The 19,188-nt window shown below is 39.7% G+C and overlaps 1 protein-coding gene across 1 annotated transcript in view; it reads right to left on the reverse strand.

Moving 5' to 3' along the window:
- Nucleotides 1-8,693: 8,693 nt before the first annotated feature.
- MYO15A (myosin XVA) overlaps nt 8,694-19,188 on the reverse strand; it is a 628,913-nt gene continuing 618,418 nt past the window's right edge. Inside the window, 1 exon segment of the mRNA XM_053694925.1 lies at nt 8,694-11,615. Coding sequence (XP_053550900.1) covers nt 11,511-11,615 — 105 coding nt within the window. The 3' untranslated portion in view covers nt 8,694-11,510.

Genomic DNA, 19,188 nt, shown 5'->3' on the forward strand with positions numbered 1-19,188 from the left:
AATAAAGATAGCAAGAGAACAAAGAAAAATTGATAAAAGGAGTAAATGAGAAAGTTGCTTAAAATGTCATGCTCTATCTGAATCATTAAAGAAAAATGTGGGTTTAGTGTCCCTTTAAGGGGACAGTAAAATCAAAATTAAACTTTCATGATTCAGATAGAGCAACCAATGTTAAACAACTGTTCAGTTTAGGCTCAGGAACAGTAATAAGCTCCTGGGAGTGCTGCACATATATACAATTTACCTCTTGGCTCACCAGATGTGTTCACCTAGCTTCCAGCAGTGATTTGCTGCTCTTTCAACAAAGGATACTAAGAGACTTAACCATGTTTAATAAGAGAAGTAAACTGGAAAGATGTTTAGAATTGTATACTCTATCTGAATCTTAAAATAAAACGTGTTTCTCGTCTCTTTAAGTAGGCTTGCCACCCAGCCGGTACTTAACCGACATGGCTGGTATTTTTAAGGTTCAGGTCAAAGTTGAAAATAAAGATTAAATAAACAAACAAAAATGCTATGGTAGTCAAACTTCTTCTAAGTGTATAATATAATTATAAACAAATGATCATTTAAAATCATAAATGCTTAATGCTGTATAATTATTTATGCAAATGTATGCTAATGAGCACTAGCCATTATTTTTTTGCCAACCCAACGTTTAAAGAGACATTAAACCCAAAAAAATTATTTCATGATTCAGACAGAGAATACAATTTTAAACAACATTCCAAGTTACTTCTATTATCAAATTTGCTTTATTCTTTAGATATCCTTTGTTAAAGATATAGCAATGCACATGGGTGAGCCAATCACATGAAGCATCTATGTGCAGCCACCAATCAGAAGCTACTGAGCCTATCTAGATATGCTTTTAAGGAAAGAATATCAAGAGAATGAAGCAAATTAGATAATAGAAGTAAATTAGAAAGTTGTTAAAAATGGTATTCTCCATCTGAACCATGAAAGAAAAAAATTGGGTTTAATGTCCCTTTAAGGAAGAAAAGCATTCCTCCCAACATTTCCCAGGAATATTTGCAGGATGTGGGAGGTTAAACAGCTTGTTGGCAGTGGTCTACTTGCATTTTGTGGGCAGAAACATGGGCCATTAGTGGACAATGAGCGGGGCCATGTCAGGAGGGCATGGTCTTGGGCAAAAAGTAGGTGTGTCTATGCGGGCCATGGGTGTGGCTTAAATAATCCCTTAAAACTGGTAAACCAAAAGGCTGTAGGAGAGAAGCGGGCCAGTCTGTCCAACTCATGACAATCCCACAGGAGGTATGATAAAGTATTTAAAGTGTTGAGGTTTTCTCACACCCCTCCGCCTTATATTCTGGATTTTTGTGCTTGGATTTTTTCCACTGATAGAGTTGCTCACTATACCAGGTGAAAAACCTACTAATTTATGTGTGTTGCCTGATTCTTTGAAATGGAAACTGACATGATTGTTTCCTAGCTCATTGAAATACATCACAATTCTCTGCTCTAGATATTAGTTTGGCTTAGGGTTGACACCTTAGGGTGTGCAGGAAGGAACATGAATAGTGCACTCCAGTTCCTCTATTCATGTTTCTCTCTGCCACATATGTAACTTGCACCTTTCCAGAAAAACAGGGTCAAGATGACAACCCTAGGGTGGTTGGTAGTAAGGGTGCCCTCTGATATTCTGGGATGTCAGCTGCTTTGTCTATTAAAGACAAATATCTGTTTGTGAAGGGACAAGAAATAACATAAATTATGCTTACCTAAAAAAATTATTTCCATCGTGGGGAGGAGAGTCCACGGCTTCATTCATTACTTATGGGAATTAAGAACCTGGCCACCAGGAGGAGGCAAAGACACCCCAGCCAAAGACTTAAATACCTCAACCACTCCCCTTATCCCCCAGTCATTCTGCCGAGGGAACAAGGAACAGTAGGAGAAATATCAGGGTATAAATGGTGCCAGAAGAAAATACTAAATTTAGGTCCGCCCATCGGAGATACGGGCGGGGGCCGTGGACTCTCCTCCCCACGATGGAAATAAAATTATCAGGTAAGCATTATTTATGTTTTCCATCTAAAGGGGAGGAGAGTCCACGGCTTCATTCATTACTTGTGGGAACATATACCCAAGCTTTTAGAGGACACTGAATGAAACCGGGAGGGTAAAAGGCAGACCCTTAATCTGAGGGCACCACAGCCTGTAGAACCTTTCTCCCAAAAACAGCTTCCGCAGAAGCAAAAACGTAAAATTTGTAAAATTTAGTGAAGGTATGCAAGGAGGACCAGGTAGCCACCTTGCAAATCTGCTCCATAGAAGGCACATTTTTGAAGGCCCAGGATGAAGCTACCGCTCTAGTGGAATGAGCCGTAATCCTCTGAGGAGGCTTATGTCCTGCTGTCTCATAGGCCAAGTGGATCAAGCTCCTCAGTCAAAAAGACAAAGAAGTAGCAGAAGACCTCGATCCGTATCGGGGAAGCATGCAATTCAACCTTGATGCCATGAGATCGATCTCTGGCATCCTCCATCTGAGACAGATCTCTGCAAACACTTCGAGGTGAAAAGACCATTCCCCTGGATGAAAAGTCTGCCTGCTGAGAAAATCCGCTTCCCAGTTGTCCACATCCGGGATGTGGATCGCAGAGAGCGAACAGTTGTGGGCCTCCACCCACTCCAGGATCCGAGACACCTCCCTCATTGCCAGGGAGCTCCTCGTGCCCCCCTGGTGGTTGATGTAAGCCACCGAGGTAATATTGTCTGCCTGGAACCTGATAAAGCTGAAGTCCCCCAGGCGTGGCCACCCCCGGAGAACATTGTAGATCGCTTGAAGCTCCAGAATATTTATTGGAAGAAGAGACTCGAGGCAAGACCACTTCCCCTGTGCCATCCTGGCACCCCAAACAGCTCCCCAGCCCGCCAGACTCGCGTCCGTGGTCACATCTCCCAAGACAGTCTCTGGAAGGATGTCCCCATGGACAGGTGGTCCGGGCGGATCCACCAGGAGAGGGAAATCCGAGTTTGCGCATCTATGTATATCAGCTGTGACAGATTGGAATGATCGCCGTTCCACTGTCTCAAGATGCGTATTTGAAGAGGTCTGAGATGAAACCTGACGAATGGAATGATGTCCATGCTGGACACCATGAGCCCAATCATTTCCATGCACTAAGCTACAGATGGTCTCACTGTAGACTGAAGGGCAGGACAGGTAGATGCCATCTTTGTGCGTCGCTTGTCAGTGAGAAAGATCTTCATGGACACGGAGTCCTTGATCATGCCCAAGAACTCCACCCTGGTACTGGGAACCAGAGAACTCTTCTCGAGGTTGACCTTCCAACCGTGAGATTGAAGTAACTGCAACAGGACCCTGGTGTGGGCCTCTGCCAGATGGAATGACGGCGCCTGAACCAGGATGTCGTCCAGGTAGGGCGCCACTGCGATGCCCTGGTTTCTGGCTACTGCTAGAAGGGCGTCCAGAACCTTTGTAAAGACTCTCAGGGCCGTCAGACCGAAGAGGAGAGCCACGCACTGGAAATGCTGATCCAGAAAAGCAAATCTGAGGAACCTGAAATGATCCCTGTGAATCAGAACATGAGGGTAGGCATCCTTCAAGTCTATAGAGGTTATTAGCTGCCCCTCTTGAACTAGAGGCAGAATGGATCTGATCGTTTCCATTTTGAAGAATGGAACGAACAGAAACTTGTTTAAACATTTGCGGTCCAGAATCGGGCGGAACGTGCCCTCCTTCTTTGGGACCACAAACAAATTGGAGTAATAGCCTAGACCCCTTTCTGCCTGGGGTACTGGTACGATAACCCTAGAGCGGAGAAATCCTGCACACAACCCAGAAAGGCCTCTCTTTTTTCTGGCCTTGAAAACAGGTTTGACAGAAGGAATCTGCCCCTGGGCAGAGAGGACTTGAACCCTATCCTGTAACCCTGGGCAACTACCTCCAGAACCCAGGAGTCCTGGACATCCAGCAACCAGTTGTCTAAGAATAGAGACAATCTGCTCCCCACTCGGTCCGCGGACCTGTTGGGGGACACCCCTTCATGGGCTTCTTGTTCTGCTTAGACTTGTTCCAGGCTTGGGCAGGCTACCAGGCACCCTTTGGTTAGTCCGCTTTTGCTGAGGGCTGTTGGCGTTTTGCCTTATCCCCATGAAAGGGATGAAAATTAGAACCCTTAGGTTTTGCCTTCTTATCCTGGGGAAGGAAGGCACCCTTGCCTCCTGTAACCGTGTAGACCTGGAATGAACAGGATCTTGCCCTTAAAAGGCAAAGACAGCAGCCTCATCTTAGAGGTCATGTCCACCGACCATGATTTTAGTCACAGAGCCCTGCATGATAGAACCGAAAAACCTGATACCTTAGCATTCAGGCAGATAATTTGCATATAAGCGTAGACCTTATCTAATTTAGGAATGGATGGCCCTTCTGGAAGCTTCGTTTCTGGAACCTCCAAAGTAGCCAGTACTTGTTTTAGTAAGAAACGCAAGTTCTCCATCTTAAACCTAAAACCGGGCTCCTCCTCTACCTGAGGTTTAGATGACACGGACTCCGACCCCGAAATAGCCCCTTCCGATGCGTCGGAATAGGCCTCGTTATCGTACCACCCCTCCGGGGGGGCCGACATAGATAAATCCTGGGGCGGGTCGCTATAAAAAGCTCTACGCTTGTGCTTAGCAGAACATGGTAAAGCATGGATCACCTTAGCGACTGCCGTTTCAAGCTGATCCGCAAAATCAGGCGGCCAAGCAATCTCCCCCGAAGGAGTAACAGTCGGGATGGCTCAATAGTGCTAGACATTCTCTTATGTTTGGAAGTCGTAGCCTTCTCAAGGTATGTGGAACACAGTTGCGCAGGCTGATCTACCAAAACCTCACAATAAACACAGGTATAAGACTTAGTCAAAGAGGGAGCACCCTCTAACACGTCAGAATCCTCCATAGCTTTTAGAAAAAAGATAAGACAGGCACCCTTATAACCACCAATGGCCGGGGCACTCACCACCTCCTATGACCCGGACTGCAGAAGCCATTTAGTCTCCTCAGTAGCAGATCAGACCGGAAGTGAAGAGGCCCCACCCAGTCACAAGGATGACTCCGCAGGACCGTCCCTGTCGAGGAGAAAACTTGCCAAAAAAGACCGGAAGAGAACCTGTCAGTTCCACAAAAAACCCAGTGCCGAGTCCTTTGCACATAGCACAGCAATCACACATAAACATATCATGTGCATTTCCCCCTGTTCAATAATCCCCTTAAAGGAACATTAACCCTTGATTCTATAAAGATAAAGGTGCCACACTGTGGCCCTGTCTTCTGCGTTATCATGACATAAAATATGAAACAATCTTACTAGAATCTACGCTGTGGAACAGGAACACGCATAGCTGCGCTCCTGACATGGACTTGAGAGAAGAACGCAATCTGCGAAACTCATCAATGCCGATTGCTGTAGGAGCTGTTAATATGAGTGGGGATGGTGTCGCAAAGGGAAACTCCCTCTGCATCTCTGGACTCTAATGTTTACCTAGGCCCTCAACCAAGAAGCTTGAAGGGCTACTTAAACGCCTGTCCCCTAGCGAATGGTAGAACCCCTCATAAGAGACCTCCGATTTTCTGGCACCTCTATGCCACCTCCTGTGACGAAAGGCAAAGAATGACTGGGGGAGTGGGGGATGTATTTAAGCCTTTGGCTGGGGTGTCTTTGCCTCCTCCTGGTGGCTAGGTTCTTAATTCCCATAAGTAATGAATGAAGCCGTGGACTCTCCTCCCCTTTAGATGGAAAAAGATTATGTAGACGGCTCTTCTCCTCATGTTACGGAAGATCAGACAAGGCACCCTGCATTTGAAGAGCACTCAATGCATTGAACTGTTATTTGAGGTTACACATTCTATGATTTTTATGCTTCAGCTCATAAGATATTCCTATGGAGATCAACAGCGACCATTTTTTGTCAAGCTGGCTTTCACTAAGGAGCTCCTCTGGAGGTCCATTTGCAGCTTTAGAATGAATTCCAGGTGAGAGGGAGAACATGTTAACACTTAGCATATCAACTTGTTTGGATTCTGTAGCTTGAGTTAGGTAGCATGGACATAAGCACAACCTAATGCATTCTCCACCTTTCAATTTTTAAAAATGTTTTGGATTTCAGCCACAATAAAGGTCGTAGATAGAGAAAACTTCAGGAGACATAATTTCTGTTAGATGAAATTGCACATACAACAAGTGATGCTCCACACCTCTACCCTGTGCACTTTGTAACAAATCTTACCCTTAGTTTAGCAGGAATATGGGTTCCTTGAAGTATAGGAATTATAGTAAGATGGAAGTTGTGTTCTCTCTCATCACTGGTGGTTGCTTATTGTCTCTTTAGACCCCTTCACTTTGAATTATTTTGATTAAAAAAGGTACATGTAGACAACTTTTTGGATCACTTTCCCCAAGGAGAAAAGATGGAGAAATGGGGGACAGATGGTAAAAACTCCATCCATTATGTTAATATTCCACATTTTTATAGTTTACGAAGAGTAGTTCTCTTCTTGGCTGGGACATGGTAATGGAGATTACCGTTTACCCAGAATGCCAGTTAGCGCTTGCTATTACTTTTGCCAAGAAAGTCATTAACTGTGCTACATTTCTGAGTTATGCTATACATTTCTACAGTTGTAATTAGTTCAATGTTATATATTGCTGACCCACTCCCCATATTGCTAGAGACACCGTGGTAAGGAGAGAACCCAATACTTATTAAAAGGATTTGCACTTTGTAATATATTTGATTGAAAGTTTTTAGATATGCTCCTTCACTGGTATGAAGTCACATTTTTTCACTGTGAAAGAAGAATCAGAAATGTACATATTACATAAATGTGTTTTGTTAGGACACGACTTATAACCTTAAACTCCTCTTGGGAGCAACTTCTTGCTACCATTGAATTTATTCCAACCAGGAATATTTCTTCTTCATACCCAAGAATATACTTCTATTTATGACAATTTAGAAACCCGAAATTAAAACCAAATTTTTTTCTTTCAAGATTCAGATAGAGTTATGCAATTTTAAACAACAATTTATTTCTATTATCTAATTTGCTTAATTCTTTTGGTATCCTTTGTTTAAAAACATACCTAGGTAGGATCAGGAGCAGTAATACTCTACATACTGGAAGCTAGCTGCCTATTGGACAGCACATATAATCCTTTTGTAACTGGTTCACCTGAAGTGTTCAGCTAGCTCCCTGTCTGCTGCTGCTTCTTCAAAGGATACCAAAAGTGTATATAAAAAGTGTTATAAAAGGATATAAAAGTGTTATAGATAACACTGTGCTCACGCACGTGAAGTTCCAGTGAGCCAGCACTGATTGGCTAAAATGCATGTGTGTCAAAAGAACTGAAATAAAGGGGCAGTTTGCAGAGGCTTAGATACAAGATAATCACAGATCTAAAATGTGTATTTATATAACTGTGTTGGTTATGCAAAACTAGGGAATGGGTAATAAAGGGATTATCTATCTTTTAAAACAATACAAATTCTGGTGTAGACCGTCCCTTTAAGATTGACAGATAATAATGTATGTTTATAGTATGTTGATCTTTTTCTCCTTTCAATAAAAAAGATTCAATACCCCCTAAAAAAAAAACTAAGACATATGTAACCAGCAGAAAGATAATAATATTCAACAGCAACATATTATAGGGGCAGGAAACCCCAACATTTTTTCTTCATGATTTGGATAGAACATACAATTTTAATCAACTTTACAATTGACTTCTATTATCAAATTAGCTTAATTCTCTTGTTATCCCTTGCTGAAGGAACAGCATTGCATTACTGGCTGGCTGAACACATCTAGTTAGCCAATCACAAGATACAAATGTGTGCAGGCACCAATCAGCAACTAGCTCTCACTAGTGTGGGATATGTCCATATTCCTTTTTCTACAAGGGATACCAAGAAAATGAAGCACATTTCTAAAAATAGAAATTAATTTAAAAGTGTCTTAAAATGACTTGCTCTGTCTGACTCATGCAAGTTTAATTTTGAGTTTCATATCCCTTTAAATTGCTAATATCCTGGGGAAAAACTGCTTTTATATGATTATGCAACGAACAGTAGAGTTTTGGTAAAATATTTTATTATTCACAAAAGATAAATCGATTAAAATTCCATACATTTAAAACAGAGTGCAAAAAATGTTACAAAACCGTATGCCAATAACATTGTAAAATACAGTATATAACATCTATAAAAAACCTACTGATTTAACAAAAGATCTACAAAATAAAGAAAAAAAATACATGTACACAAATACGTTTAGTGAAAAGTATAAAAGTACAGAACACAAAAACGATAAGGACCAGAAATGATCATGACAATTTGGAAGTAACAATACTACGTTGCGGGGAAAACCCCATATTTTAAATGATTCTACCATAAAGCAGAGTTATAAATGGGCCTGATATTGTCCATAAGTGTGTTTTGATTAAAACATAACCTAGAACAACATATTTCATTGATTTTAAAATATATCCTAAAAAGTCTTCAATGTAATTTAAAATAAAAATATCATAAAAATCATATCAAGACATTTCATTTTAAACCAAAGCTCGGGTTTAGGGATGTGCATTCATAAACGAAAATGAATATCCAAATAAATGCACCAGCAAAATTTAAAGAAAACGAAAAAATACAGACAAAATTCATCAATATTTATTTGTTTTTTTTAAATTACTTTTTAGCGGCACAACACTTATCCCAACGCGCTCTGGAGTTAAAAAAGTTTTTAATGTAATTTAAAAAAAAACATCATAAAAATATCAAGACAATTCATTTTAAGCCAAAGCTGGTGTTTAGGGATGTGCATTTGAAAATGAATATCTGAATAAATGCACCAGCAAAATTTAAAGAAAACGAAAAATACTAACCAATTCGTCAGTATTCATTAGTTTTCTTTAAATTGCTTCTAAAGGGCATAATGATTACCCTGATGCGCTCTGGAGAGTGCGCTAGACCTAATCTTCTTCTTGCCAGAGACCCGGCCGCACTAGCCAAGTGTGCTGAACTTCTGTTAGTGTGGCCAGAGCTCTGGCAAGAGGAGTATAGTGTTAACACACTCTTGAGAGCGCGTTTAGGGTAAGTATTGTAGCTAGACGTGAACTTTTCACTTGTAGCTTTGAAACATTGACATTAGTTTTTACTGGCATATTTCAGATGTTTCCAAGAATTACAATGATTCAGGCACCAAAGGAAAAAAATATCTACTGACCAGAGAATAATTTGTGGAGTTGTGCAACAGCCTGCGAGCAGAATTAGTAAATAACAATACAGTACAAAAATGAAAGGGATACATGAACTCAAAGGGCTCCATGTACGAAGCAGTGAAAGCATTTGCGAGCCTGCTTCCCGCAATGTAAGAAGCAGTGGTTATTAGAATGCTGCTTCTTACACTCTGCGGGGAAATCACAGAGAAGGGGCGGGCTTTACACGCAGACTTGATCCTGTTCGTCCGCTGCCCATATGTATCAAAGGCGAGCAGCCAACTTCTCGAGTTGAGAAGCTTGTCCGCTCGCTGCTTAGTAGATGGGGGCCAAAGTACATATCCGCACTGTATTGCAAAAAAGAAACATTTAAAAATATTTAAGACTTCACATTTTACAGGGTTTTGGGGACTTGATGTTCCTGGTCTCCTTTGCTGTGATCAATGAATGAAAACTGTAAATCAGCTTGCGCCCTGATCTAACCAATGACTGGTGCAGGTTACGTACATTTAACCATACTTAAAGGGATATGAAACTCAATTTCTTTCTTTCGTGATTCAGCTAGAGGATGCGATTTTAAACAACTTTAATTTTTTATTCATTCTTGGTATCTTTTGATAAAAAGCAGGGATGTATGCTTAGGAGCTGGCCCATGTCTGGAGCACTATATGGCAGCAGTTTTCAAGAATGTTACCCATTTGCAAGAGCACAAGATGACAGCACTATTTCCTGCCATGTAGTGTCCAGATGCCTACCTAGGTATCTCTTCAACACAGAATGTCATTGAGCGAAGCTAATTTGATAATAAAAGTAATTGGACACTTTTTTTCAAATTTTCTGTTCTGTCTAAATCCCAAAAGAACATTTTTGGGTTTCATATTCCTTTAAGTATAAGTGAGGCACTCCAGTCTCTCTGACTGAAGCACAAAAAAGGGTAAACATCAATAATGTTTAAAAAAATGTACTCTAAGAAAATAAGTGTTCTGTCTCTTTAAACAGTCATGGATCAGATAAGGTTAAAGAAGGTTTTATAGGTAAACATATTTAGAAATAAATAATTAAAAATACTGCATTAGTCCTGATTCCTTTGATTATCATATGTTTAACTAGATTTCCCCGTCTAGAATACCTGCATGTCTGAAGCCTCAGTGAAAAGGGAGGGTAAAACGTGTCTGTAACCATTGTGTGGTGGTACTATGTCTAAGACCAAGCTGAGGAGGGAGTACGTAACGGAGGGAAGTATGTTTTAAAAGGAAATAGAAGAAATATGTGGAAACCCGATAAGGAAGGTCAGAAGGTCTGTAACCAACAGGGAGAAGGTGCAGCCTATCTTCAGTCTAAAGGCTGATGATTAAAATTTGCCACATGGTAGAGTGATATTAGGAGCCATTTTTCCAGAAACCCAATCTGTCTTGAGTACCAGAGAGAAAAGACAGTGTGCCAAGAATCACTATTAAATATGATTATTTTCTTAAAAATGCCAATAAGGGTTGTATCTGGAACCCCAATAAAAAACCAGTGTCAGCAACCCTTGTGCAGTAGGTGCAGCTGAGGAAGACTATGACCATGTAAGAGAGTAGTACTGCCAGCTGTCCTTCACAAAAATACTGGCCAATCTGTCAGTGACTGGACACGAAGGTAGGTGAGGGTTACATGTATCCCCCCAAAAGCTATTCCTTAGCTCCTACTCTCACAAAGTATATTTTTCACAACTGAGCAGTCATTTTACCCTTTGCTGTCAATAACATACAGACCAACAATTGTATTTCTTTGGCTGCCATTAACACATATAAACAGTAATTGTAACCTCCTTTACTGCTCCTCACTTATTTCTGTTCCATATTTGTAATGCGTTAGGCCATATGACGTCTTTAGCTTACACTCTAGGGTATTAAAGCGACCAGTATTTTTGTGAAGACTTTACTGGACAACCTGCTAAAATACCGGACTGTCCGGTTGAATACTGGCCACTGGTAACCCTATAAGAGAGAGAGAAAAAAAGATTGACAAAGCCTTACCTAGTCCATCAATTAACTTTGGGGTAAAACACATTCTGTATAATAATTATAAGGAATCAAGTAAAGGCTTCAAAATATTTAGTGGAACTTTCCCATATTCTGTAAGACTGTTTTATAATATGTAAGTTCTCCAATAAAGGACAAATTGAAATCATTATAAAGACATGTTCAGAAATTTAAATCTGGTAGCAAATGTATAATTAGGGGAGGTGACATGTGTCAAAGGCTCATAAAGTGCACAATCCCATTGGTCACAACAGAGTAGTAATTTCACTGGGTGGGAGAGTCAGTCGTTTATCTCGACTCTGGAGAAGGTTTTCCATGTGGACAGCCACCACTCTGCAAAGCTCCAAACCCTGGGAAGAAAATAAGACATATTATATAACCAGAGACACAAAACACAAACTAACACAACCTTCCGAAATTATGAAGTATGTATGAACTAGCATAGAACAGCTGAGTTCTCACCAGAACCTATTTAGGGCAAGATTACATGTGGAGAACTAAATTATCATGCACCCGCAAACTGGCAAATTTGCCTGTTTGCGTGCTACGAGCATAAAACCCAACAAGCAAGCACAAACACCCGCAATAAAACCCTTATCACTTGTGCGTAACTGTTAGCGATCCATTTGAAATCTGAACCCTAAATGTTTAAATGTCTAAGTAAAAGGCAAAAAGTGGGTAATAACTTTCTTTAATACTTTGCTGCTTTGATTAAGAAGGTTAAAATGTTTCCAAATAATTGCTTTTCTGTTAAATATTGATATATAACTTTGTGATTGTCCCAGCCATTGTTGTAACTTTTAAATAGTTGTAAAAGTTTGTAAATACTGAATATTCTTATTAAAAAAATTGTAAGGACACTGTTAACATTTAACCAGTTGAGAATATATAAGGCATATGATTGGAAAGTTGGGATCACATGCTTGGAGCAAGCCCAATCAGATTGTTACTGGGTGAAACATGTGTAACATGGCCACGCCCACTGGAGCTCTGTGAAACTAGGTGCTAGCAAAAACATGCATCCATCACCTGATTGGTTGTGCATCCGGTGACCTCACAAGGACACAGACCAATCAGATTATACTATAATGGCCAAGGGCAGATACACTCCAGAGAGTTCTGTTCTAATCAGAGCCTTGGGCGCCGCAACAACCTCTGGGAACCTAACCATGGGTCCCACCCCCACAAAGTGCCTTTAAAGGTTCCCAGAGGCGGTTGCGAAACCCAAGGCTCTGATTAGAACAGAACTCTCTGGAGCGTATCTTCCTCAGCCTTTATATCATAATCTGATTGGTCCGTGTCTCTGTGACGTCCACCAGATGCACAACCAATCAGGTAATGGGTTCATGTTTTTGCTAGCGCCTTGTTTCTATGAGTGTGGCGTTTGTATGAACGACCCTTTAGGGGAAAAACTAACACCGGCTGTTGTCGACGTAATGGATGAGCTCGGGGAGGACTTGCAAGAGATGTTGATGATCCAAAGGTCCGGCAAGCGAATGTTGAAATGCCCATTTGAACCAGATATTGGTGAGCTGCAACTATGATATTTCCAATCTGGGAGGACTGTTTAGATTTACTCATGAGTTATACCATGTGTTATATATGGCCCCTTTGAGTCAGTTGCCTGCTGTTGACAATACGTCTATGAATAACTTTATTAATCCATTGCTTTCACTTTGCACACTAACAGCAGAAGCTTTCTATTGTGCTCCTTTTTACTATAGGAGTGGACTACATTGTGGATACTGGCAATTTGGATTACAAGTCCTTGTGATAAACTTTAGGAACTTTTCCAACTGTTTCCCATACTAACAGAGCATTGTAGGATAATAATCATTAGTGTTAGCAATTGCTATAGGGTGCTACTATTGACATATTTTAAACTCTTTCTGTTTAAGATACTGTTTTTGGTACTAATAAACATTTAAGATTGTTTATATTATTGGTTTCTCTCTTATTGATTAATCATCCAGCTCATTATTAGATTGAATTGTTTGAGTTTGTGATGGATAAGGGTCACCTTTAGTGCTTTTTTTCTCCCTTTTTTATTATATATATATATATATATATATATATATATATATATATATATATATATACTGTATGCACTGTTGTATTTAGTTTTATACTACTCTAGATGATGGGGTATCTGCTACCTCTGCACCCTCCACCCTCAATATTTCCTCATATGTTCTGCAAAGTCATAGGCCAGGGACGTGTGGGTCATTACACTCGCACAAGATAATAAAGTTACGGCTAGATTACAAGTGGCGCTGTATTTTTTCCCCGTAATCACGAAAACTCACTAGAGTTAAGCTTTTTTGCGCTAGGTCGGGTTGCATCTGTATTAAGAGTTCTAAAAAAAAACGTATTTTGCGCAAGCAGTAACCCGAATAGCACAAAAAAATCCTAACTTAAGTTTTCGCGTGCGCATTGCATGTATTCCCCCATAGAAATCAATGAGAAAAAAAAGTAGGAAAAAAAACTAACACCCGAGATTGTGCAAACACCATCGCATTTTCGCATTCCCCCATAGAAGTCAATGGAGAAAAAAAAATGTAACCCATCGCGCAAACAACATAGCATATTCGCATTAGCAAATGTGAAATATTTACAGTAAATACATAGTTAAAATCTTTATTAAATATGAATATTGCATACATATGTTTTATTATGTTTTTATCTGCTTAATGGCAAAGGGCTCTCATGCAATTATATATATGTCTATATGTGTATACATACTGTATATATTAATGTTTTTGTATGTTTATGTTACTATAAATACATATATACACATATACATACATTAATATATATGCATTGCATATACATAATACATATATATATATATTTTTATATATATATATATATATATATATATATATATATATATACATGCAAATACATCTTAAGCAATGTATGTGTATGTATCTCTATGTTAAAAATTATATGGCAGCAGTTTTGCAACAATTTTATACATTAGCAAGAGCATTAGATGACAGCACTTTCTCCTGTCATGTAGTGCCCCAGACATGTGCACGCTACCTATCTAGACATCTCTTCAACAAAGAATAACATGCGATTCAAAACAAATTTGTATAACAGAAATAAATTGAAAACTTTTTTTAAATTGTATTCTCTATCTCAATCATGAGAGAAAAAAAATTGGGTTTCATGTCCCTTTAAGGCACAACTAAAATTTGCTAAACTTTATTACATATTCACCAACAAGCCACTATATTACTTCTTATATTCAAATACCTTCTTCAAATTTGAAATCAAATGCGTTCACTGTAAATTGCTTTTCATTATCTACCGTTTATACTTGGGCTTTCTGGTATTACAACCTGATTATAGCTTCAACTGTGCATTTCATAACTTTTCCCCCTGTAGTGGAGCTCATCAAGACTCTGGGTCTAATCTGCTCTCACAATTTATGCATCTACATACAAGGGGGGTGCAGGGTGGATATATTATATTTCAGTTTATGTTCACACTCTTTGTGCATATTATATAACCACTCGCTAACTCTCTGGTTTTCTATGAGTCACACATTTATTCATAGACTTTTGTAAGGTGATAGCAGACCACCTGGTTTGATAAGTATATGGATGCTATTTTACTTTGAAACTTGTTATTGAGCACCATGTAAAAATGTTTAAAATGTATTTTTGCAAAAAGAAAGTAAAGATTTAAGCTGAATGTAGTCCATTTAAAGAATCTATGTGATATGATAAAATAAATCAGGGATTGACAAGTTTGTTAAAAATGTATGAGCCGTATATTTTTGGCCAACTCTATTATTATGATATATATATATATATATATATATAAACACACACATAACGTACTATATATATATATACAAACACACACATAACATACTATATATACAGTATATATACAAACACACACAAATATATAATTAATAAAGGCCGAAATGATTGTATGGGGTTGCCATGTTCCTTGTGCAGAAAAGGATTGCCTGGTATTTCGGGGCTGGACTGACCTTGTTAGGTGGGATCAGACTGACTCTGGGAAAAGCACAATTGGGCTAAAAGAGGCTGCTCCCAGATGGTAAATTGCCATAGGACAAGCTACTGAGCTGTTGTTTGTTCCTGAAAGAGTGCTTCTCTTTATATATATATATATATATATATATATATATATATATACTATATTAATATATATATATATATATATACTGTATATATATATATATATATATATATATATATATATACAGGGAGTGCAGAATTATTAGGCAAATGAGTATTTTGACCACATCATCCTCTTTTATGCATGTTGTCTTACTCCAAGCTGTATAGGCTCGAAAGCCTACTACCAATTAAGCATATTAGGTGATGTGCATCTCTGTAATGAGAAGGGGGTGTGGTCTAATGACATCAAAACCCTATATCAGGTGTGCATAATTATTAGGCAACTTCCTTTCCTTTGGCAAAATGGGTCAAAAGAAGGACTTGACAGGCTCAGAAAAGTCAAAAATAGTGAGATATCTTGCAGAGGGATGCAGCACTCTTAAAAATTGCAAAGCTTTCGGAAGCGTGATCATCGAACAATCAAGCGTTTCATTCAAAATAGTCAACAGGGTCGCAAGAAGCGTGTGGAAAAACCAAGGCGCAAAATAACTGCCCATGAACTGAGAAAAGTCAAGCGTGCAGCTGCCAAGATGCCACTTGCCACCAGTTTGGCCATATTTCAGAGCTGCAACATCACTGGAGGTGCCCAAAAAGCACAAGGTTGTGCAATACTCAGAGACATGGCCAAGGTAAGAAAGGGCTGAAAGACGACCACCACTTGAACAAGACACACAAGCTGAAACGTCAAGACTGGGGCCAAGAAATATCTCAAGACTGATTTTTCTAAGGTTTTATGGACTGATGAAATGAGAGTGAGTCTTGATGGGCCAGATGGATGGGCCCGTGGCTGGATTGGTAAAGGGCAGAGAGCTCCAGTCCGACTCAGACGCCAGCAAGGTGGAGGTGGGAGTACTGGTTTGGGCTGGTATCATTGTGGGGCCTTTTCGGGTTGAGGATGGAGTCAAGCTCAACTCCCAGTCCTACTGCCAGTTTCTGGAAGACACCTTCTTCAAGCAGTGGTACAGGAAGAAGTCTGCATCCTTCAAGAAAAACATGATTTTCATGCAGGACAATGCTCCATCACACGCGTCCAAGTACTCCACAGCGTGGCTGGCAAGAAAGGGTATAAAAGAAGAAAATCTAATGACATGGCCTCCTTGTTCACCTGATCTGAACCCCATTGAGAACCTGTGGTCCATCATCAAATGTGAGATTTACAAGGAAGGAAAACAGTACACCTCTCTGAACAGTGTCTGGGAGGTCTGTGTGTTGCTGCTGCACGCAAGTGTTGATGGTGAACAGATCAAAACACTGACAGAATCCTGGATGGCAGGCTTTTGAGTGTCCTTGCAAAGAAAGGTGGCTAATTGGTCACTGATTTGTTTTTGTTTTGTTTTTGAATGTCAGAAATGTATATTTGTGAATGTTGAGATGTTATATTGGTTTCACTGGTAAAAATAAATAATTGAATGGGTATATATTTGTTTTTTCGTTAAGTTGCCTAATAATTATGCACAGTAATAGTCACCTGCACACACAGATATCCCCCTAAAATAGCTATAACTAAAAACAAACTAAAAACTACTTCCAAAACTATTCAGCTTTGATATTAATGAGTTTTTTTGGGGTTCATTGAGAACATGGTTGTTGTTCAATAATAAAATTAATCCTAAAAAATACAACTTGCCTAATAATTCTGCACTCCCTGTATAATATGTTAGAAAACTATAAAAGTTTGGTACACCTAAATGTATCCACCAATACAGAAAAGAGTGCGCACACTCACAATGAGATTCACAAATATTAAAATTAATGGAAATCAATTATATCAAAAGAAATATATAGATACAATATTTTGCATTGCAATAAAAAGTTTTTCTTAGTAACAATAAATATATAAATTATTATATAAAAAAGAAAGTCTTATCCTTCTGTTGATAAAGGTGTAGTAGTATCAGGAAGAGGGTTTTTAGTGCTGCTCGTCAAAAATAAACTCAAGGTTCAGGTTGAGTGATGAGGTACAGCTGCAGATATCTAGAAAAACATAATTTATGCTTACCTGATAAATTTATTTCTCTTCTAGAGTATCCAGTCACACGGATCATCCATTACTTGTGAGATATATTCCCTTCCCAACAGGAAGTTGCAAGAGGATTCACCCACAGCAGAGCTGCTATATAGCTCCTCTCCCTCACATGTCATATCCAGTTATTCGACCTGAAACAAGATGAGAAAGGAGAAACCATAGGGGTGCAGTGGTGACTGTAGTTTAATTAAAAATTTAGACCTGCCTTTAAAGGACAGGGCGGGGGGCCGTGGACTGGATACACTCAAGAGGAGATAAATTTTATCAGGTAAGCATAAATTATGTTTCTCTTGTTTAAGTGTATCCAGTCCACGGATCATCCATTACTTGTGTGATACCAGATACCAAAGCTTAAGTACACGGATGATGGGAGGGACAAGGCAGGAACTTAAGAAACGGAAGGGAACCACTGCCTGTAGAATCTGTCATCCAATAACAGCCTCCGAAGAAGCCAAAAGTGGTCAAATTTGTAAAATTTTGAAAAAGTGTGAGCGAAAGCACCAAGTCGCAGCCTTTGCAAATCTGTTCAAACAGAAGGCCTCATTTGTAAAGGCCCCAGGTGGAAGCCACAGCTCTAGTAGAATGAGCTGTAATCCTTTCAGGGGCTGCTTGTCCAGCAGTCTCATAGGCTAAGCGTTTTATGCTTCGAAGCCAAAAGGAGAGAGAGGTTGCCGAAGCTTTTTTGAACCTTTCCTCTGTCCAGAGTAAACGACAAACAGGGCAGATGTTTGACGAATATCTTTAGTTGCCTGTAAGTAGAACTTCAAGGCATGGACTAACGTCCAGAATTATGTAAAAGACGTTCCTTCTTTGAAGAAGGATTAGGGCACAATGACGGGGGACAACATCTCTTGATTGATATTCCTGTAGAAACCACCTTAGGTAAAAAAGCCCAGGTGTAGTACGTCAGAACTACCTTGTCTGAATGGAAAATCAGATAAGGAGAATCACAATGTAAGGCAGATAACTCCGAGACTCTTCGAGCCGAGGAAGGATAGCCATCAAAAAACAGAACTTTCCAAGATTAAAAGTTTAATATCAATGGAATGAAGGGGTTCAAACGGAACTCCTTGAAGAACTTTAAGAACCAAGTTTAAGCTCCACGGAGGAGCAACAGTCTTAAACACAGGCTTAATCCTAGCCAAAGCCTGACAAAAAAGGCCTGGGACGTCTGGAAACCTCTGCCAGACGCTGTGCAAAAGAATAGACAGAGCAGAGATCTGTCCTTTTAACGAACTAGCTGATAAGCCTTTTTCTCAAACCCTCTGGAGAAAGGACATATTCTAGGAATCCTAACCTTACTCCATGAGTAACTCTTGGATTCGCACCAATAAAGGTATTTACGCCATATCTTATGGTAGAATTTTCTGGTAACAGGCTTTCGAGCCTGTATTAAGGTATCAATAACTGACTCGGAGAAGGCCACGCTTTGATAGAATCAAGCGTTCAATCTCCATGCAGTCAGTCTCAGAGAAATTAGATTTGGATGATTGAAAGGACTTGTATTAGAAGGTCTTGCCTCAGAGGTAGAGGTCCATTGGTGGACAGGGATGACATGTCCACTAGGTCTGCATGACCAGGGTCCTGCGTGGGCCATGCAGGCGCTATCAGAATCACCAATGCTCTCTCCTGTTTGATCTTGGCAATCAGTCGAGGGAGCAGAGGAAACGGTGGAAACACATAAGCCAGGTTGAAGCACCAAAGAGCTGCTAGAGCATCTATCAGCGTCGCTCCCGG

This window comes from Bombina bombina, chromosome 11, assembly GCF_027579735.1.
Source record: "Bombina bombina isolate aBomBom1 chromosome 11, aBomBom1.pri, whole genome shotgun sequence".
NCBI lineage: Eukaryota > Metazoa > Chordata > Amphibia > Anura > Bombinatoridae > Bombina > Bombina bombina.